Raw genomic sequence first — 22739 nt, 5'->3', positions numbered from 1 at the left:
GCAGACGCCCTCCTCCTCCTCCCGCAGACGCCTCCTCGCAGATGCCCTCCCCTCCTCCTCCCGCAGACGCCGCGGTGAGACAGTAGCTCATTCGTGAGTGGAGGAACTCGCTCGAGCACTAAACCCGTGTAAGCCTGAGGAGTACACGCGCTCCTGCCGCTTTAAAACAGGACAGGTGACAGGTGGCAGGTGACAGCTGACAGGTGACAGGCGCTCAGGCTCACTGCTACTGTCGGGCTCAGGGTGCATCATGGGAAATAGCAAAAGGATTTTAGGTGAATGTTTAAAGATATTTCTGACAAATAAAATTAGATCGTAGATACAAGTTCCGGAGCGTCTTTCTGGAATTTTGTGTTTATTTTTTCGATCTAAATTTGCCGTTTTGTTTGGTTTTATAGTGCTGCAAAATGACAGAATAAACTGCGACTAATACTACAGTTTACAGAATTTGTGTAGGTTTTTAAATAGGGCTGGGTATCGTTCATTAAGAAGTTGCCGATACGATACATATCTGGATACAGTGCACTTTCGGTTTGATACGATATATTTCAAATCGATTCGATACGGTTCAATAAAAAAAAGCTAAATCATGGCTCCGATACTAAAAGTCTTAGTTAAACCACTTTTTGTGTAAAGTTCATCTGAAAAATGCCCATTTTAATCATCAAAACAGTGAAAATGTCAAATGTGTTGAATAAAAAAAGATTTCTTCCTCTGAACAAGCAACAAAACTGTAGCTGTAACAAAATAATTAGTGAAAATATACCCCAAAATACTCTCGGCGATATATCGATACAGCAGCCCACGATATCGATACTGTATCACCACATTAAACGATACGATATATCGATATATCAATATTTTTGCACAGCCCTATTTTTAAAGATATTTCTCATGTATGAAAACACTCATAGTTATATAAGTTTAATGCCACAGGGTGGAACATTTCAGCTGCTGAACACTGGACTTTAGAGGGAAAAGAGAAGGAAACGTGTGAAGTTGAAGAGACAAGAATGTGTCAAAGCAAGTTACAGGTAAAGTCTGTGGAGAGGAGACACATCTGGTTTTTAAATATATTTCTGACATGAAAATATCCGGATTTATATTATTTTAATGCTATAAGGTGAAACTTTCCTCGTGAAAACTGTGGACTTTAGAGGGGAAAGTTGTAGACGGAAACTAACAGAATTTGTGTAGTTTTTTAAAGATATTTCTGACATACAAAAACACTCATAGTTCGATTGTAGATGGAACATTTCAGCTGTTGAACACTGGACTTTAGAAGGAATGTGAAGGAAACGAGCACTAGTGTAAGATTTTACTTACTTAAATTTTACGTAAACCTAAATTAAGAACATATATTTTAGTTTCGGTCCCGAGTCATATGTCACTCTGAACTTGAGCAGAGGTCAGAGGTCAGTATGTGTCCAGCTGAGGTGTGGGACTCTGCCTCTGCCTCTGGAGACGAGACGAGACGAGACGCTTCCATCAGCCCCAGAGGAGGAGCTCATGTGTCTGTGCGACTTGAAATGAAATGCATTTTCTGTTTTACTGTCCTTTGTATCATGTCAGTTCTTCTGTCAGTTCTTCTGTCAGTTCTTCTGTCAGTTCTTCTGTCAGTTCTTCTGTCAGTTCTTCTGTCAGTTCTTCTGTCAGTTCTTCTGTCAGTTCTTCTGTCGGTTCTTCTGTCGGTTCTTCTGTCGGTTCTGTCTGTTTTGTCGGTTCTTTCTTCTTCTGTCGGTTCTTCTGTCTGTTCTTCGTCAGTTCTTTCTGTCTAGTCTGTCGGTTCAGTTCTTGTCAGTTTTCTGTTCTTCTTGTCAGTTCTTCTGTCGGTTCTTCTGTGTTCTCTTCTTCTGTCGATCAGTTCTTCTGTCAGTTCTTCTGTCAGTTCTTTCAGTTGTTGTCAAATGTGTTTTTGGTGTCTGTCTGTCAGTTGCTGTTTGCTGTCTGATCTCTGATGAGGAGACTTAGAGTATTTGTTTTAAGTTGGCTCAGTTTATGTTTAAATCCTGGAACCTCCGTAAGAGACACTTTATATTTGAAGTGTGATCTGTCTGTGTATTGTTTTATGTGTCTTATAATTCAATGCGGGTTCGGCACCAACTAAATGGTGCATGACACTAAATAAGTAAACTCAACTAAACTATTAAAACAGCCATAGTTGGATAAGTTTATGTTGAGTTTATAAAGCCATAAAGTGGAACATTTTAGCTGCTGAATACTGGACTTTAGAGGGAAAGCGAAGGAAACCAGTAAAGTTGAAGAGACAAGAATCTGTCGAAGTAAGTTACAGGTAAAGTCTGTGGAGAGACACTTCTGACAGAATGAATACAGATTTTTTTAAAGATATTTTACACAGTTATATAAGTTTAATGCCATAGAGTGGAACATTTCAGCCGTTGAACACTGGACTTTAGAGGGAAAAGAGAAGGAAACGTGTATTATTATAAGGTTATGTTTTTGGAGGTGTGAGAAGACGAGAAGTGTGACATTTCTGACATATAAAAACAGCCATAGTTGGATAAGTTTACGTTGCATTTATAAAGCCATAGAGTGGAACATTTCAGCTGTTGAACACTGGACTTTAGAGGGAAAGTGAAGGAAACCAGTAAAGTTGAAGAGACAAGAATCTGTCGAAGCAAGTTCCAGGTAAAGTCTGTGGAGAAGTGACTCTACTGAGAGAATCATTACAGGCTTTTCAAGATATTTGACACAGTTCAATAAGTTTAATGACATAAGGTGGAACATTTCAGCCGTTGAACACTGGACTTTAAAGCAGGCGTGTCCAAACTACGGCCCGTGGGCCAAATGCGGCCTCAGACAAATTTTTCTTGGCCCTCAGACTTCCAGGTGAATTGGCCCAAATGACTTTGCATCAATTAAAAATGAACTTTATGCTACAAGTTTTTTTGAAAATCTACCTTGATAAAGCCAATATTTAATATTTATTGTGTGGTGGATTTTAGCATGAATAAAGAACTGATGGCTCATTCTAATGTGTTTAAACTTGCACATATTTCAATTATTCACTGTATTGAGCTCCAGTCTATGACCTCGATCAGCCTCTGCTTCATCTGTGTTTAGAAATGTGGCCCTCGATGAAAAAAGTTTGGACTGTGTGAAGGAAACCTGTACTATTATGTCTATTTTTTTGAGTGTGTGAGAAGATGAAAAGTGTGACATTTCTGACATATAAAAACACCCACAGTTGGATAAGTTTAAAGCCATAGGGTGGATTATTTCAGCCGTTGAACACTGGACTTTAGAGGGAAAAGTGAAGGAAACCAGTAAAGTTGAAGAGAAAAGAATCAAAGTAAGTTGCAGGTAAAGTCTGTGGAGAGGAGACTCTTCTGAGACAATAAGTACAGGTTTAAAATATATTTCTGACTTACAAAAACAGCCATAGTTAGATAAATTTACGTTGAGTTTATAAAGCCATAGAGTGGAACATTTTAGCCATTGAACACTGGACTTTAGAGAGAAAAGTGAAGGAAATCTGTACAATTTTAAGTCTTTTTTTGGGCGTGAGAAGAGACAAGAATCTGTTCATTCAAACTGCAGGTAAAGTCTGTGGTGAGGAGACTCTTCTGACAGCATCAATACAGGTTTGACGTATAAAACCGGCCACAGTTAGATAAGTTTAATGCCATAGGGTGGAACATTTCAGCCGTTGCACACTGGCCTGTGGAGGGGAGAGAGAGTGCACTGGCGGAGGGAAACCTGTCCTGTTATGAGCCTGTGTGTTTTATGGGTGTGTGAACTGACAAGAATCTGTCAGAGCAGATCAGCTCAGAGCTCCGGGACGCACGGAAGAACGTGATTCCGGAGCGTCTTCCTGGAATTGCGCATTAATTTTGTGGCCGTAAACAAACACAACAACAAACGTGCGGCGGTTCTGTTCATCGAGAGTCATTACATGAACATGAAAGAGTTTGTGACGCTTCTGGGGAATGCGGTTTCCTCTTTCACACGTTTAACAACGCACAAACCCGGCACATTGAGGCTGCGCTCACACACAGAACACACTCTGTTCCACCTTGTGATGTCATCATGTGGTGATACAGCAAGTGCTCCACTGTGTTTTTAAACTCCACACACCTTCACTAGAATCATCTGGGTCATTTCAGTTCTACAATTTCCAACCTTAATGAACTAAAATACATGGAGTGTTTTAAGCAGCACTCAACCAATGTTTTTTTTTTTTTTTGACATTAATGACACTAATAAATCGGGAGTTGGAGGAGCTGACAGTCGATATAAAAGCTGATATATTTAGTGATGTAAAAATTCAGTGTAAATCTTCAGTTGATTATAAAACTTAGGTTTGGCTCGAATGGATTTAAATTTTTTAATATTTTTTTTTAGGCAACATTTATTGTTATTTTGTCTCTTTATGTCATATTTAAAGACCGTAGGTCAGCCTAGTGGTCTTTTTACATCACATTCAAGTCTGTAGTCCTGTTTTAGTCCTAGTTTAGACCTGACGTAGTCCTGGTTTAGTCTTCGTTCAGTCCTGGTTTAGACCTGACTTAGTCCTAGTTTAGAAATAACATTCCGCCAATAGACATACATGAAGAACACCCAGGGGCGGACTGGCAATCTGTGCGTTCTGGAAAAGCCCAGAATGGCCGTCCAGTCTAGGACTGAACCAGGACTGAACCAGGTCTAAACCAGGTCTAAACCAGGTCTAAACCAGGACAAAACCAGGACAAAACCAGGACAAAACCAGGACAAAACCAGGACTTGAGAGAGAGGGAGAACCCTGAGCCCGTGGAGCAGTGTGTCCATAAAGTGCGATCGGGCCACAACTGCACTTTGCTCTGTGAGGTGCCGACCTCTGGCCGGGCCTTTTGCCTGTGGTCACCTGACGGTCTACGCGGGCGCACCTCCAGGCCCGTCCCAGCACTCAGTCCTGGTTGAGTCCTGGTTCAGTCCTATATTTAGTCCAGCATCTCGATCGATGTTTCTTCTGTCTGTGAAGTGATGTTGTATTTTTGACCGTCGAGTCGCGTTTGTGAATTTGTATTTGTACTGAAGAAAGTGTAATCGTAAATTTTCATTTGGTGACTGTAATTCTTGATGTCGTAACTTTTCAGTTCATATTCCGATTCATAAAATTCACACAGCACATTTTATGTACGACTGAAAATCCAAGAGTTTGTGCATATAATATAATAAATATTCGTAGAGTGTTTTGAGCAGCACTCGACCGATGTTTTTTTTTTTTTTTTTGCGGCCAATATGATCCCAATAAAACGGGAGTTGGAGGAGCTGACAGTCGATATAAAAGTCGATATATTTAGTGATGTAAAAATTCCCTTCAGTTGATTATATAACTTAAGTCTGGCTCTACTGGATTTTAAATTGTGTTTGTTTAGGCAACATTTATTGTTATTCTGCGTTTTTACGTCATATTTAAAGACAGAAGGGGACTTAAGTTATATAATCAACTGAAGGAATTTTTACATCACTAAATATATCGACTTTTATATCGACTGTCAGCTCCTCCAACTCCCGTTTTATTGGGATCATATTGGCCACAAAAAAAAAAAAAAAAAAACATCGGTCGAGTGCTGCTCAAAACACTCTACGAATATTTATTATATTATATGCACAAACTCTTGGATGTTTTCAGTCGTACATAAAATGTGCTGTGTGAATTTTATGAATTGGAATATGAACTGAAAAGTTAGGACATCAAGAATTACAGTCACCAAATGAAAATTTACGATTACACTTTCTTCAGTACGAATACAAATTCACAAACGCGACTCGACGGTCAAAAATACAACATCACTTCACAGACAGAAGAAACATCGATCGAGATGCTGGACTAAAATAGGACTGAACCAGGACTCAACCAGGACTGAGTGTTGGGACGGGCCTGGAGGTGCGCCCGCGTAGACCGTCAGGTGACCACAGGCAAAAGGCCAGAGGTCGGCACCTCACAGAGCAAAGTGCAGTCGTGGCCCGATCGCACTTTACGGACACACTGCTCCACGGGCTCAGGGTTCTCCCTCTCTCTCAAGTCCTGGTTTTGTCCTGGTTTTGTCCTGGTTTTGTCCTGGTTTAGACCTGGTTTAGACCTGGTTCAGTCCTGGTTCAGTCCTGGTTCAGTCCTAGACTGGACGGCCGTTCTGGGCTTTTCCAGAATGCACAGATTGCCAGTCCGCCCCTGGGTGTTCTTCATGTATGTCTATTGGCGGAATGTTATTTCTAAACTAGGACTAAGTCAGGTCTAAACCAGGACTGAACGAAGACTAAACCAGGACTACGTCAGGTCTAAACTAGGACTAAAACAGGACTACAGACTTGAATGTGATGTAAAAAGACCACTAGGCTGACCTACGGTCTTTAAATATGACATAAAGAGACAAAATAACAATAAATGTTGCCTAAAAAAAATAAAATTTATAAAATTAAAATCCAGTCGAGCCAAACCTAAGTTTTATAATCAACTGAAGATTTACACTGAATTTTTACATCACTAAATATATCAGCTTTTATATCGACTGTCAGCTCCTCCAACTCCCGATTTATTAGTGTCATTAATGTCAAAAAAAAAAAAAAAACATTGGTTGAGTGCTGCTTAAAACACTCCATGTATTTTAGTTCATTAAGGTTGGAAACTGTAGAACTGAAAAGACCCAGATGATTCTAGTGAAGGTGTGTGGAGTTTAAAAACACAGTGGAGCACCTGCTGTATCACCACATGACATCACAAGGTGGAACAGAGTGTGTTCTGTGTGTGAGCGCAGCCTCAATGTGCCGGGTTTGTGCGTTGTTAAACGTGTGAAAGAGGAAACCGCATTCCCAGAAGCGTCACAAACTCTTTCATGTTCATGTAATGACTCTCGATGAACAGAACCGCCGCACGTTTGTTGTTGTGTTTGTTTACGGCCACAAAATTAATGCGCAATTCCAGGAAGACGCTCCGGAATCACGTTCTTCCGTGCGTCCCGGAGCTCTGAGCTGATCTGCTCTGACAGATTCTTGTCAGTTCACACACCCATAAAACACACAGGCTCATAACAGGACAGGTTTCCCTCCGCCAGTGCACTCTCTCTCCCCTCCACAGGCCAGTGTGCAACGGCTGAAACTGTGGCCGGTTTTATACGTCAAACCTGTATTGATGCTGTCAGAAGAGTTCTCCTCTCCACAGACTTTACCTGCAATTTGAATTAACAGATTCTTGTCTCTTCTCACGCCCAAAAAAAGACTTAAAATAGTACAGATTTCCTTCACTTTTCTCTCTAAAGTCCAGTGTTCAATGGCTAAAATGTTCCACTCTATGGCTTTATAAACTCAACGTAAATTTATCTAACTATGGCTGTTTTTGTAAGTCAGAAATATATTTTAAACCTGTACTTATTGTCTCAGAAGAGTCTCCTCTCCACAGACTTTACCTGCAACTTACTTTGATTCTTTTCTCTTCAACTTTACTGGTTTCCTTCACTTTTCCCTCTAAAGTCCAGTGTTCAACGGCTGAAATAATCCACCCTATGGCTTTAAACTTATCCAACTGTGGGTGTTTTTATATGTCAGAAATGTCACACTTTTCATCTTCTCACACACTCAAAAAAATAGACATAATAGTACAGGTTTCCTTCACACAGGAGTGTCCAAACTTTTTTCATCGAGGGCCACATTTCTAAACACAGATGAAGCAGAGGCTGATCGAGGTCATAGACTGGAGCTCAGTACAGTGAATAATTGAAATATGTGCAAGTTTAAACACATTAGAATGAACCATCAGTCTTTATTCATGCTAAAATCCTGAAATCCACACAATAAATATTAAATATTGGCTTTATCAAGGTAGATTTTCAAAAAACTTGTAGCAAAAAGTTCATTTTTAATTGATGCAAAGTCATTTGGGCCAATTCACCTGGAAGTCTGAGGGCCAAGAAAAATTTGTCTGAGGCCGCATTTGGCCCACGGGCCGTAGTTTGGACACGCCTGCTTTAAAGTCCAGTGTTCAACGGCTGAAATGTTCCACCTTATGTCATTAAACTTATTGAACTGTGTCAAATATCTTGAAAAGCCTGTAATGATTCTCTCAGTAGAGTCACTTCTCCACAGACTTTACCTGGAACTTACTTCGACAGATTCTTGTCTCTTCAACTTTACTGGTTTCCTTCACTTTCCCTCTAAAGTCCAGTGTTCAACAGCTGAAATGTTCCACTCTATGGCTTTATAAATGCAACGTAAACTTATCCAACTATGGCTGTTTTTATATGTCAGAAATGTCACACTTCTCGTCTTCTCACACCTCCAAAAACATGCCTTATAATAATACACGTTTCCTTCTTTTTCCCTCTAAAGTCCAGTGTTCAACGGCTGAAATGTTCCACTCTATGGCATTAAACTTATATAACTGTGTAAAATATCTTTAAAAAATCTGTATTCATTCTGTCAGAAGTGTCTCCTCTCCACAGACTTTACCTGTAACTTACTTCGACAGATTCTTGTCTCTTCAACTTTACTGGTTTCCTTCACTTTCTCTCTAAAGTCCAGTATTCAGCAGCTAAAATGTTCCACTTTATGGCTTTATAAACTCAACATAAACTTATCCAACTATGGCTGTTTTAAGTTTAGTTTAGTTTAGTTGAGTTTACTTATTTAGTGTCATGCACCATTTAGTTGTGCCGAACCCGTTGAATTATAAGACACATAAAACAATACACAGACAGATCACACTTCAAATATAAAGTGTCTCTTACGGAGGTTCCAGGATTTAAACATAAACTGAGCCAACTTAAAGGTTGTATGGAGGATTTTTTTTAGTTCAAATTGTCAGTGAAAGTTTCTAACACCATTACAGAGATGCAGCAGCCTTGTAATTATGACCAAAAAAAAAAAAACAGAATGAAAATCTATCGACTGTGGACGTAGTGAGGCCAGATAAACATCAGCCAATAGATGACGAGGCTGCCTCATTTTCTGTTGGCTGTTGAGTTGTCAATCAAACTCCCTACGTTTCTAGTGTAACTGACTCACGGCGTGCAGGGATTACGTGGTTTATGCAGCGGTTCTTAGAGGGTTTTTCAAACTGTAGCTTCCTCGCAGTTCGCACAAAGTTTGTTGCGACGGCGGACGAGAATCCACGACCAGTTCGCCGCAAAAGAAAGTCAGTTTTTGAGTCGCTGAAAAAGAAGAGAAGAGGAAAAGGAGCGAAGACAAACTGAGGTGATTCTTGGAGATTCTTCCAGCAATTGCGCAAATGAAGCAGATGAAGGGTCTAAAACTAAATTATTTCCAGACAGGTCACTTCAACAGTAATTCTGAACACGCACTGGATGTAAACAAGCGTGATTTCTAGAGTAAAGAGGCGGGAGGAGATGTTTCTCCTGAGGCTGTGGAGGAGGAAGGAGGCGTCACACATGCACAACATTTGAAAAAGGACTGTTGCTGTATTTCTTTTCGCTTAAAAAATCCTCTATACAACCTTTAACACAAATACTCTAGTCTCTCCTCATCAGACGCAGCAACAAACACCAAAACACATTTGACACAACTGACAGAAGAACTGACAGAAGAACTGACAGAAGAACTGACAGAAGAACTGACAGAAGAACTGACAGAAGAACTAAGAAGAACCGACAGAAGAAAACCGACAGAAGAACCGACAGAAGAAACAGAAGAACGACAGAAGAACTAGAAGAACTGACAGAAGAACTGACAGAAGAACTGACAGAAGAACTGACAGAAGAACTGACAGAGCAGCTCATGATACAAAGGACAGTAAAACAGAAAATGCATTTCATTTCAAGTCGCACAGACACATGAGCTCCTCCTCTGGGGCTGATGGAAGCGTCTCGTCTCCAGAGGCAGAGTCCCACACCTCAGCTGGACACATACTGACCTCTGACCTCTGCTCAAGTTCAGAGTGACATACGACTCGGGACCAAAACAGTCTTTAATTAAAATATATGTTCTTAATTTAGGTTTACATAAAATTTAAGTAAGTAAAATCTTACGTAGTGCGCGTTTCCTTCACATTCCTTCTAAAGTCCAGTGTTCAACAGCTGAAATGTTCCATCTACAATCGAACTATGAGTGTTTTTGTATGTCAAAAATATCTTTAAAAAAACTACACAAATTCTGTTAGTTTCCGTCTACAACTTTCCCCTCTAAAGTCCACAGTATTCACGAGGAAAGTTTCACCTTATAGCATTAAAATAATATAAATCCGGATATTTTTATGTCAGAAATATATTTAAAAACCAGATGTGTCTCCTCTCCACAGAACCAGGTTTCACACGTTTCCTTCACTTTTCCCTCTAAAGTCCAGTGTTCTGAAATGTTCCACCCTATGCTTTAAACTTATCTAAAGTGTGATCTTTAAAATATTTTAAAAAACTTATTGATTCTGTCACGAAGTGTCTCCTCTCCACAGACTTTACCTGTAACTTGTTTAACAGATTCTTGTCTCTTCAACTAAAAAACAACATCATTAATACACGTTTCCTTCTCTTTTTTCCCTCTAAAGTCCAGTGTTCAGCAGCTGAAATGTTCCACCCTGTGGCATTAAACTTATTATAACTATGAGTGTTTTCATACATGAGAAATATCTTTAAAAAATAGGGCTGTGCAAAAATATTGATATATCGATATATCCGTATCGTTTAATGTGATGATACAGTATCGATATCGTGGGCTGCTGTATCGATATATCGTCAAGAGGATTTTGGGGTATATTTTCACTAATTATTTTGTTACAGCTACAGTTTTGTTGCTTGTTCAGAGGAAGGAATCTTTTTTTTATTCAACACATTTGACATTTTCACTGTTTTGATGATTAAAATGGGCATTTTTCAGATGAACTTTACACAAAAAGTGCTTTAACTTTTAGTATCGGAGCCATGATTTAGCTTTTGTTTTTTATTGAACCGTATCGAATCGATTTGAAATATATCGTATCAAACCGAAAGTGCACTGTATCCAGATATGTATCGTATCGGCAACTTCTTAATGAACGATACCCAGCCCTATTTAAAAAACCTACACAAATTCTGTAAACTGTAGTATTAGTCGCAGTTTATTCTGTCATTTTGCAGCACTACAAAACCAAACAAAACGGCAAATTTAGATCGAAAAAATAAACACAAAATTCCAGAAAGACGCTCCGGATCTAATTTTATTTGTCAGAAATATCTTCAAACATTCGCCTAAAATCCTTTTGCTATTTCCCATGATGCACCCTGAGCCCGACAGTAGCAGTGAGCCTGAGCGCCTGTCACCTGTCACCTGTCAGCTGTCACCTGTCCTGTTTTAAAGCGGCAGGAGCGCGTGTACTCCTCAGGCTTACACGGGTTTAGTGCTCGAGCGAGTCTCCTCCACTCACGAATGAGCTAGACTGTCTCACGTCGCGGCGTCTGCGGAGGAGGAGGAGGAGGAGGGAGGGGAGGAGGGGAGGCGTCTGCGGGAGGAGGAGGGGAGGGCGTCTGCGGGAGGAGGAGGAGGGCGTCTGCAGGAGGGAGGGGGGGGAGGGGGGAGGGCGTCTGCGGAGGAGGAGGAGGAGGGCGTCTGCGGAGGAGGAGGAGGGCGTCTGCGGAGGAGGAGGAGGAGGGCGTCTGCGGGAGGAGGAGGCGTCTGGAGGAGGGGGATCTGCGAGGAGGAGGAGGGCGTCTGGGAGGAGGAGGGGGGTCTGGAGGAGGGGGGCGTCTGCGGGAGGAGGAGGAGGAGGCGTCTGCGAGGAGGAGGAGGAGGAGAGAGGCGTCTGCGGAGAGGAGGGGAGGGGACTGCGGGAGGAGGGGAGGAGGAGGGGTCTGAGGAGGGTGCGGAGGAGGAGAGGGGAGGAGCGCTGCGTGGAGGAGGGAGGGTCTGCGGGAGGGGAGGGCGTCTGCGAGGAGGAGGGCGACTGCGGAGGGTTAGGCGACTGCTGGAGGGAGGCGTCGCTGCGAGGGGAGAGGGGGCGACGGGGAGAGGGAGGGTCAGGCGACTGGAGGAGGGAGGGCGCTGCGGGAGGCGTCTAGGGCGAGGAGGAGGGGGCGAGGAGGGGAGGGCGTCTGCGAGGAGGAGGGAGGGCGACTGCGGGAGGAGGAGGCGTCTGCGGAGGAGGCGTCTGGAGGGAGGAGGGCGATTGCGGAGGGGAGGCGGGGAGGACTGGAGGGGAGGGCGACTGCGGAGGAGGGTCTGCGAGAGGAGGGCGAGCGCGACTGCGGGAGGAGGAGGGGAGGGAGGAGGCGTCTGCGGAGGGGAGGGGCGTCTGCAGGAGGCCGGAGGGCGTCTGCGGGGGGAGTCTGCAGGAGGGCGACTGCAGGAGGGCGACTGCGGGAGGGCGACTGCACGAGGGGAGGGCGACTGCAGGAGGGCGTCTGCAGGAGGGGAGGGCGTCAGGGGCGTTTACTCTGCGACTGCAGGAGGGTTTAAAGCTGCACGGAGAAACATTTAGGGCGAAGCGTCCGTCTTCTGCTTGGATTTGGAGACAGTTTCTTCATTAGTAGAGTGTCCATAGGGTGTAGTATTTTACTAAATTATTTTGTTTACAGCTACAGTTTTGTTGTTTGTTCAGAGGAAAGAAACTCTTTTATGTGACACATTTGACATTTCACTGTTTTGAGGATTGAAGTGTTTGTGTTTCATTTGAACTTTGCACAAGAAGTGATTTAACAAAGACTTAGTGCCACAGCCGTGATCTAGACTTTTATTTAATTAAACATTAAGTGTGAACTGTATCAAGGTGTGGATCGAATCTGCAACTTCTTAATGATACCAGCTCTGTCAACAAACTGTCATTTGTTTGAAAGTAAGTAAGTAAATCTTTATTTATATTGCACCTTTCACAGATTAAAAAAATCAGGCAGTGCTTTACAGAGCAAAACAGCATAAAAACAACATAAACAAGAACAGAAGAAGTACAGATACAGTCAACTAAAAGCCTGTCTAAAGAGCAGCTGCTTTTTAAAAGAGTTTATAGAGTCTGTCTCACGTAGAGCCGGGGCAGGGCGTTCCATCATTTGGGAGCCACAGCCTGAAAGCTCACGTCACCCCGAGTTTTAAATCGGGTCTTTGGGACCATCAAGAGGCTCTGACCTGAGGACCAGAGGGCGCGACCTGAGGAGTCGGGCGCAGTAAGTCACTGATGTACTGGGCACCTGTCCGTTTAAAGCTCTGTAAGTTAAAACCAAAATGTTAAAATCAACACGGAGCTTAACAGGAGCCAGAGCAGTGAAGATAAAACAGGTGTAATGTGAGTTCGTCTGTTTGCTCCTGTTAAAAACCTTGCAGCCGCATTTTGTACAAGTTGCAGCCGTTTAAGAGTAGAAGCGTTAAAACAAGTAAAAAGAGAATTACAATAATCTAAACGAGATGAAATAAAAGAACGAACAATCATTTCAAGATCAGCATTTGATAACGTTTGGTTTGGTTGGTGAGTTTGGTTAAAATACAGAAAATCTGCTTAAAAAAACGACCAAAACAAAAAGAAAATGTGACTGTACTGACTCACGTGTTCGTCATGAATGGACCGAGTGCAGAACAGTTTTCTTAATCACGCACTTGTTTCACATTTTTATTATTCACCAACCACCACAAACCGAGAGTGTCCCAGGTTTTAATTTTGAAAACCCGGTGACCCTGTTTATGCTGTGCTTTTGTAAACGAGTCCCTCTCACTCTCAAATAACGTTTCAGCCACAAGTAAGAGTTGGTTTTTTGTTTAAACCTGCACATGTTACAAATATTTAAACCTGCACATACCTGCACGTTAAAATGTCTTTTGAAAAATGCCTGTATTTCAGTTTTTTTCAAGACTTCAAACAAAAATGTCCCGAGTCCTGCCTCACTCTGCTGCTTTGATCTGAGCGTCTGCAGTGAACCGTCATCACAGAAAATATTCAAAACTGTTCCCAAAGTTCACGAGCGAAAATTGTTGATAAAATAAATCTATTTTAAAGCTCCTATATCGCACAAAATGGACCCTTTCTCTGACTTTTTCACCATGGAGATGTTACTACTTCTTCTGGAATGCTCCACGGTATGACTTTAAACCTTTCTATCTCCATGGAGACCAAACCAGACCAAGCTCCAGGTCAGATCTGTGGAGAGGCGACCCCGCTCACAGTCAGAATTTAGTTTTTCGAGGTGTTTTTGAGCTATAAAACCTGCGTCTATAATTGAATAAAAGTAAAGTGGAGCTGTTTAATGTCACACTGTGGAACATTCCAGGCAGAGCAATGATGTATCCATGGAAACAAGCAGGTGGTAAACCCTCTCTCCACCAGAAAAGTTACACAGTGCAGCTTTAAAGTATAACTCAGATGTTATGTTACCAGTGACTCTTTTCTCAAATACTTCTTACTTTTACTTGAGTAGTTTTTGCTTTAAACCACTACTTTGTACTTCAACTTCAGTAATATTATTCATTTTAAAGGTGCACTGTGGAACTTTTTCTATGCATATGTCATTTCTCAGTCTGGGATGTTCCGCAGTGTGACTTTAAACGGCTCTACTTGACGTTTATTCAATCACAGGTGGATTTAAAGCTCAAAAATACGGAGAAAAACAGACATTGTGACTGTGAGCGGGGTCGCCTCTCCACAGATCTGACCTGGAACTCTGTCTGGTTGGTCTCCATGACGATAGAAAGGTTTAATGAGCAGATTTCGTAGCCGCTGTTCCACCTCCGGGCGTCCGTCGTGTACGAGGAAGCGACATTTATATTCTGAGCCTTTATCACTCCTCAGTCACACAAATCTGCTCGAGTTTATCACCGTTTTATCTTTTTTGTCCGACGCGCTCGACTTCCTTATTGTGTTTTGTAATAACTTTTATCTGTTCTGACCAAGTTGTCGTAAATGATGCGTGTTTGGGAGCGTGGATAAGACGAGCTGTGATCTCTGGACAGTTTGTGTTGGAGAAAAACGTTTAGTATCAAATTACACGTGTAAAATCTCCAAAGGTCAGAGCTGATTTTAAAGTTTCAGGTGAATTCCAAGAGTAAATTTTTATTATCTTATTTTATTTATTAGATTTTATCCAGTTTAGTGTTTAAAATGCCTATGACAGATTTTGATGATTCTCTAATTTTATTTTACTTTAACTTTTAGTTCTGGTACATTTGTTCTCATCTGAATTTTTTTCTTAATTTTGCGTTTAAAACTCCCCCAAATACAGATATGTCAAACTCAGGCCTGGGGGCTAAATTTGGCCCGCGATATAATTATATTTGGCCCGTGAGATCAAATTAAATCTATATTAGAGCTGCTGCTGCTGCACACAGATCGACTACAGAGACATGATTTATCTAAAATGTTGTTATTTTATCTTCTGTTTGTTCTGAATTCAGTGTTTAAGCAAAACTATTATTAAACATTTATTTGAATAAGAAAAGGTTTAACATTACATATGTCGAAAGAAGAGAAAACATGCAGATGTTGCTGAAATTTTTCAATAAATATTTAGTTTGGCCCACGACCTAGTCCCAGTTTTTAATTTTGGTCTCTGTCAATTTGAGTTTGACTCTCCTGATCTAAAATGTACATTTAAATTCATTCATCAGTATTATTATCCTCTAAAATACAATTCATGAACAACATGAACATCAAGACAAATGTCATTAGTCAATCAAAAAACATTTACATTTATTGAATTAATCAATTAATTTTCCTGACAATTAGTCAGAACGTTTTCAGTTTCAGACACTTCTGACCTAATACATCCTTTTTTCAGTACAACCTGTTATTTAACAATCTGCTGCTGGAGTTGTAGTTGTGTCATATGACTAATAAAAACTACAGAACCAGAAATACAAAAAAATTATAAAAAATAATAATAAACTAGAAAAGCAGTCAGAGAGCGCAGACCTCCGCCAAGGACTACCCCCATTTTTTATATAAATTATGATAAAATCCGTCTTCTGGATCAGATCCGGATCAGCCATTGTTGTCCCATTGTCCATCCCTGAGTCAAATTTTCATGGGGTTTGGTCAATAATTAAACCAAGATATTGAGAAACAAAAATTTTTGGCCCCATTTACCACAATGTTAACTAAAATTTCAAAGTGATCCAGAATCCAGGATTTCTTCCGGATCAGCCCCAAAATGAAATCAGTTCTTCCTTTTCACATTTCCAACAAATCCTGAAAATTTCATCAAAATCGGTCCATAAGTTTTTGAGTGATGTTGCTAACAGACAAACAAACAAACAAACAAACAAACAAACAGACAAACGCTGGCAAAAACATAACCTCCTTGGCGGAGGTAATAAATAAATTAATAAAAAAAAATTTAATTCACACTCTTTCATACAAAACACACACAAACATGTATAAACATTTGGACATTAAAAAAGGCTTAATTCTGGGCCTTGGCTACAAAGTGCAAAATATCAAGTCTGTAAATAAACTAAAAAATTTCCTTATTGCCTCAAAACAAAACAAAAGTGTAATGTCCCCATGACTTGACTGGTGCAGGTCCAGGGCTCAGAGCCACATCACTTCCTGCATTTCCATGTGTTTATTACATTTGGATTTGGACATTTGGACTCAAATAAACCTGAAAATAAAAATAGAACAGAATGTGCATTTACACAGACCAAGATAAAGTGTCATTTGTCCATTTATTTAAGAAATGTTCTGAACACAGACGCTCAGAGCATCGAACGTTTTAATCTGTGTGTCATTTGTTCATTTGTTTTTCAATATAAAACCAAAAAGAAGAAACGGAAGAAAAAACTGCTATTTTCTTCATTATTTGTCTCCAAAACCAAAATGAAAAAAAAAACAGATAATGATTAATTTTTTCAGTTTCTGATTTTGTGTTTAAATTAAAACACTCAGTTTAAATCCCGTTGACGTGACTTAAACTGAGATGCAGGACTGAACCAGGACTGAACCAGGACTGGACCAGGACTGGACCAGGACTGGACCAGGACTGGAACCAGGAGGACTAGGACTGAACCAGGACTGAACCAGGACTAAACCTGGACTAAACCTGGACTGAACCAGGACTAAACCAGGACTGAACCAGGTCCGGGACCAGACCAGAATCAGACCAGGACTGAGACTGGAACCAGACCGGGACTTGAGACCAGGACTTGAGACCAGGACTTGAGACCAGGACCAGACAGGGACTGAGGCTGGGACCAGACCACGATCAGACCACGATCAGACCGTGATTGAGACCGGGACTTGAGACCGGGACTTGAGACCGGGACTTGAGACCGGGATTTGAGACCGGGACTTGAGACTGGGACTTGAGACCGGGACTTGAGACCACGATCAGACCGTGAAACCAGGACAGTCCTGGTTCAGTCCTGGTTCAGTCCTGGTTCAGTCCTGGTTCAGTCTTGGTTCAGTCCGTTATCCGTTTTTTCCATTTTTCATTTAAATTCGATTAAAAATCGAAAACTGAAAAAACAAATCATTATCTGTTTTTTTAAATTTTGTTTTTGGAGAGAAATAATGAAGAAAATAGTTTTTTCATTTTCTTATTTTTGGTTTTATATTGAAAAACAAACGTACGAACGAATGATACACACAGCTTCATTTTGACTCACTACACTCTTTGGCAAAGTTTGGCCCAAAACAAAATTCCTACTGGACACTCGTTTTCCCGACGTCATCGCGCAGTGTGTGACGTAGAATAATGACGGAAATCTGCTCGGAAAGTCACGACTCTCAGCTTTACAAGGGACATAAAGTTTCTGTCTTTTATGGTTGGAAAGTTCTGCCCGGTTTTATAAGACATGATTCCAGGTGTTGTTTACGATACTGTTGATCTGGAAGGATTAAGGATGATAGTTTTACACAAATCAAGAAGCAATTTGTAAAGAAAAGTTGAAAAATATGTAAAAAAAAAAAAAAAAAAAAAGAATTAGAGGAACCTGAGTGTGTCCCAGTTTAGAATTTTGAAAATCTAGTCACTCTACACTAAGGATGTCCTGATCCTGATCACATTTTTTTGCCCCCGAGTCCGAGTCCTTTGATTTTGAGTATTTGCCGATACCGATTCCCAATCCGATACTTCTATAAGACATTATAAAATGAACTAAGAGCAAAGAATCAGATCCAGGATGTTTGGGGGATCAGATTGTGTTGATTTTATGTGTCGTATTTGGGCTGAACTTGTAAAAAATCAAATGTCCAAAACTTTAATTTTTTATTAACTTTTCTAACATTTCATCACCATTTTTGGAAATCTTGACTTTTACCACAGTCTCGTCTTGGAATGTGTAACTTATTAAACTTAATGAACTGGACAAAACAGGAACCAGACCAGAACCAGATCAGACCTGAGACTCGACTCTGCACAATCTACACTTTGTATATTTGACTTTATATGGAAGGATGTGTGTTATATTTGAAACATTTAGGCTCGTCTATGAAATCCAAATAAAACAAAATCTTACCAAATATGCGAGTTTCAGCTGACGTCATTGTTATTAAAAGCCCGCGTTGCTGCTGGGAAATATTTTGGTCAGAGGCAAGAAACACGGTAGCGTCAAACACAGTGCGTAACCTCGCGTATTTCTCCCCGATAATGGTAAATTCCTGCTGCATTATCGGATGCACAAATAGAAGCACGGAAGAAGGAAAATGTCTTTTTCGTATTCTGAGTGAAAAGAACCACTAACGGTGAATTAAACGACTTTCAAACATCCGCAGAGCAAACGTAGAAGATCCTAACAAACCGTGGACTCAACAAGTTCAACAACACATCCAGACTCTTGGAGGTTTTCATCTTTTCTGCTGTGAATGGCCCAGGAGTTTCACCAAGTCATTGTGGATATCGCCCAAGTGAATATTTGTCCAGGGAGTTGGAGATTCAGACCAGAAATTTGGTTTGGTCCACCTTTTGTCGGGGTTGAAAAGGGTGATTTGTCGTCCGTCGATGTTTATGACCAATTTCTGGTCAAATGGTCTTGGGTCCTCTGCCGTTAGAGTGGATAAATAACCGGGATCAATACCCTTTACGTGCTTTCTCGCTCCGTCCGTCATGTTGAATTAGTGTTTATTGCTGCTGACCAAAATAATTCCCAGCATGCAACGCGTGCTTTTGTCAACAATGAAACTCGCCTATAAAAATGAGATGACAGAAGCTCCACAGCCTCTCAGTCGCGCTAACTGGACGTCCCTGAACAAACCCTGCGCCTCAGAAAAACTGTTGAGTCCTGTGTGCGCTGTGTGTTATATATGTATGTGGGTCCGGTCAAGTGGTAACGGAGGGAAACAGGGGCAGATTTTTGACATTCAAATGTCTCTTATTCAGAAACTAGAGGAACTATTGAAATAAGTAAAGTATCAGAATGTAGGAAAGAGTTACACTCCAACAGGGTCAAGTTAAACCTGTGAGATTCTTTCAAGTTGTTGACAAAAAAATTTAAAAACTCATGTTGGTAACGGAGGGAATGAAATATGCAGCAGTTTTTGGGCAATAAATCCAAACAGTGATAACTCTTGGTTCTCACTTCCATATCCTTAACAAACTGGTTTGAATATTTGCTTCATATAGTTTTCTACCATATGGTACAAGATTAGGTTGAAAAACCTCTTACTTTTTGACTCATGAGATTTTTTATTAAGAAAGGTCATGGTAACGGAGGGAAAAGTAACGGAGGGAAAATTGTACAAACAAGTAGAAGGTGCAGGATTTTACATCATTTGTCACTTTTTTCTTACGAATACTTTAATATTACTTCAAAATGAAAGGAAACTATTTCTATAAAATCTGTCAGTCCTTCCAAGAACATTTTTATCATTTTAAATTTTTATTTTTTTTAAAATCCTGTCCCTTCATCAACAGTTCAAAGATGGAATAACACAAGATATGATGAAATACATCCATTTATTTACATGATTTGCAGGTCTTTGAAATTTGGGAAATAATTTTTGTTCCATGTTTCATACATGGTCTGTTTAAAACTTTAGAACCAAAAATGGTACAGAAAAAAGGTCAACAGTTTCATAAACTAGAGTACATATGTATCTGTTCAATACATTTTTATATCAGATGCATTAACTTGAATTTTTGGCCTTGTTGTTTACTTCTGCTTGACCGGGACCATATTATTTATCTGATTATTTACACATGACATCACAAGGTGGAACAATGTTTTCTGTTTGAGAGAAGTAGAAGCCTAAAAAATGCAGGGTTTGTGCGTTAAACATGTGTGAATGAAACAAAAAAACACAACTCCAAGTCTGTTTGTGATGAAGAAACGAGATTAGAACACGACTTAAATCTCGTAAAAGTCCTTTCTGTGTAATATACGACCTTTAACAAACCTACTTGAGACGGCTCCTGTGTCTTTACAAACTCACCTGTACGATCTTCTCCGGGGTGAACCTGCTCGTGCTGTAGTGACGGGAGATTATGTAAGAAACTGGGCCAAGTCACGGCTGCAGAGCTCACGGCGTCTGAGCTGCGCCCGGAGCCGCGCAGAGACCTGGGTTTTTCCGTCTTGGGTTTCAGACTCTGAAATGTGACCGAGCGGACGGAGCGTGGAGGAGACGGTCTGACAAACCAGAGGACGGATACACAACACAGACTTATGACACGTTTACAGGGTGTTTGTTGTAAATAAAATGTTAAAGAGTGTGTGAGATTGTTCGTTCTCGTGTCAGAATCTGAGGAGCTTCTGTCTCTGTGTTTTTTTGTTTTTTGTTCATTCACAAACACGGATTTCTGTATTTTGGCAAAACAAACGACAATTTATGCTCCTGCTAGTTTAGACCTGGTGTAGTTCTGGTTTAGTCTTAGTTTAGTCCTGGTTTAGTTTATGCTTAGTCCTGGTTTAGACCTAGTTTAGTTGTGGGTTTAGACCTGATTTAGTCCTGATTTAGTCCTGGTTTAGTCCAGGTTTAGTCCTGGTTTAGTCCTGGTTTAGACCTGATTTAGTCCTGATTTAGTCCTGGTTTAGTCCAGGTTTAGTCCTGGTTTAGTCCTGGTTTAGTCCTGGTTTAGTCCTGGTTTAGACCTGATTTAGTCCTGATTTAGTCCTGTTTAGTTTTAGTCCTTTTAGTCCTGGTTTAGTCCAGGTTTAGTCCTGGTTTAGTCCAGGTTTAGTCCTGGTTTAGTCCTGGTTTAGTCCTGGTTTAGGCCTGGTGTTTGTACTGTGTCCTGGAGTGCCCAGAAAGTTGTTGTTGTTGTTGATAATGTTGTTTTTAATGATGTTAATGTTGTCATCGTTAATGTTGTTGTCGTCGTTAATGTTGTCGTTAATGTTGTCGTCGTTAATGTTGTCGTTGTTAATGTTGTCGTCGTTAATGTTGTCGTCAATGTTGTCATCGTCGTCAATGTTGTTGTCGTCGTTAATGTTGTCGTCAATGTTGTCGTCGTCGTCAATGTTGTCATCGTCGTCAATGTTGTTGTCGTCGTTAATGTTGTTGTCGTCGTTAATGTTTGTCGTCGTCAATGTTGTTGTCGTCGTCAATGTTGTTGTCGTCGTTAATGTTGTTGTCGTCAATGTGTTGTCGTCGTCAATGTTGTTGTCGTCGTTAATGTTGTTGTCGTCGTTAATGTTGTTGTCGTCGTCGTTAATGTTGTTGTCGTCGTTAATGTTGTTGTCGTCGTTAATGTTGTCGTCGTTAATGTTGTCGTCAATGTTTGTTGTCGTCGTTAATGTTGTCGTTAATGTTGTCATCGTCGTCAATGTTGTTGTCGTCGTTAATGTTGTTGTCGTCGTTAATGTTGTTCGTCGTCAATGTTGTCATCGTCGTCAATGTTGTTGTCGTTAATGTCGTCGTTAATGTTGTCGTCGTCGTCAATGTTGTTGTCGTCGTTAATGTTGTTGTCGTCGTTAATGTTGTCGTCGTCGTTAATGTTGTCATCGTCGTCAATGTTGTTGTCGTCGTCAATGTTGTTGTCGTCGTTAATGTTGTTGTCCTTGTTAATGTTGTTGTTGTCGTTAATGTCGTCGTTAATGTTGTTGTTGTCGTCGTTAATGTTGTCATCGTCGTCAATGTTGTTGTCGTCAATGTTGTCGTCGTCGTTAATGTTGTCGTCGTTAATGTTGTCGTCGTTGTTAATGTTGTTGTCGTTGTTAATGTTGTTGTTGTCGTTGTCGTCGTTGTTGTTATTTTCTGTACTGGTCCCTTTAACAACTGCAGAATTGTCAATAATCAATGACAACCAACTAAATCTCTGGCCGTAACATCACAGTTCTCCACTTCTACAGAAATGTAAATGTAAAAAACGTTAAACCAGATTTTATTGATGGTTTTGTCTTTGTTTCGTAGGTTACAGGAGAGGAGGCGGAGCTCCGTGGTGGTCAGTTTACCGGGCCTGGACGTTTCACCGGGAGATCTGTTTGTATCAAACGGAGCAGCACATTTACTCAACGGTTCAACATTTTCAGGTGAAAAAAAGAGCCGTTTTATTTCTGTTACTGGACCAACATACATGTCATTATAATTCAAATAGACTTTTATTCTCCAGTGAGCAACCTTTTGCAAAATGAAAATATCAGGGAACTTCTCATTTTAACGACTGCAATGACCTGTGTAAATGTTAGAGCCGTGGCGAGTTTTAGTTGAGGAACAGTCTGATGCCTATAAAACAGAAAGTTATTTATTTATTAGCACATGAAATGATACATTTACTATGGTTATAGACATGGACAAATTTTAGTTGTTCAGCACAGCACATATAATTCCAAATCCCTTGGAAGGAGCTGGAGAGTTAATAACTCCAGAGCTACAGGTTGGAGCTCCCTGCTTTAGGATAATCCCAGTGTGTTTGAACATTTACACATTCACCAAACTGCCCTGAGGTGACGTCTTAGGTCGGGTGAGG

The 22739-nt window shown here is 40.7% G+C and overlaps 1 protein-coding gene across 1 annotated transcript in view; it reads left to right on the top strand.

The window, feature by feature from the left end:
• LOC129409540 (pleckstrin homology domain-containing family G member 7-like) overlaps positions 1-22739 on the top strand; it is a 55979-nt gene that overhangs the window by 28594 nt on the left and 4646 nt on the right. Inside the window, exon 4 of the mRNA XM_055155929.1 lies at positions 22184-22302. Within this exon, the coding sequence (XP_055011904.1) occupies positions 22184-22302 (119 nt within the window). The remainder of the gene's footprint in view (positions 1-22183; positions 22303-22739) is intronic.

Source organism: Boleophthalmus pectinirostris, unplaced genomic scaffold (genome assembly GCF_026225935.1).
Source record: "Boleophthalmus pectinirostris isolate CB_2022bp ecotype Guang Dong unplaced genomic scaffold, ASM2622593v1 HiC_scaffold_2, whole genome shotgun sequence".
Taxonomy (NCBI): Eukaryota; Metazoa; Chordata; class Actinopteri; order Gobiiformes; family Gobiidae; genus Boleophthalmus; species Boleophthalmus pectinirostris.
The sequence above is the reverse complement of the archived record's forward strand: the minus strand, read 5'-3'. Positions and strand labels throughout refer to the sequence as shown.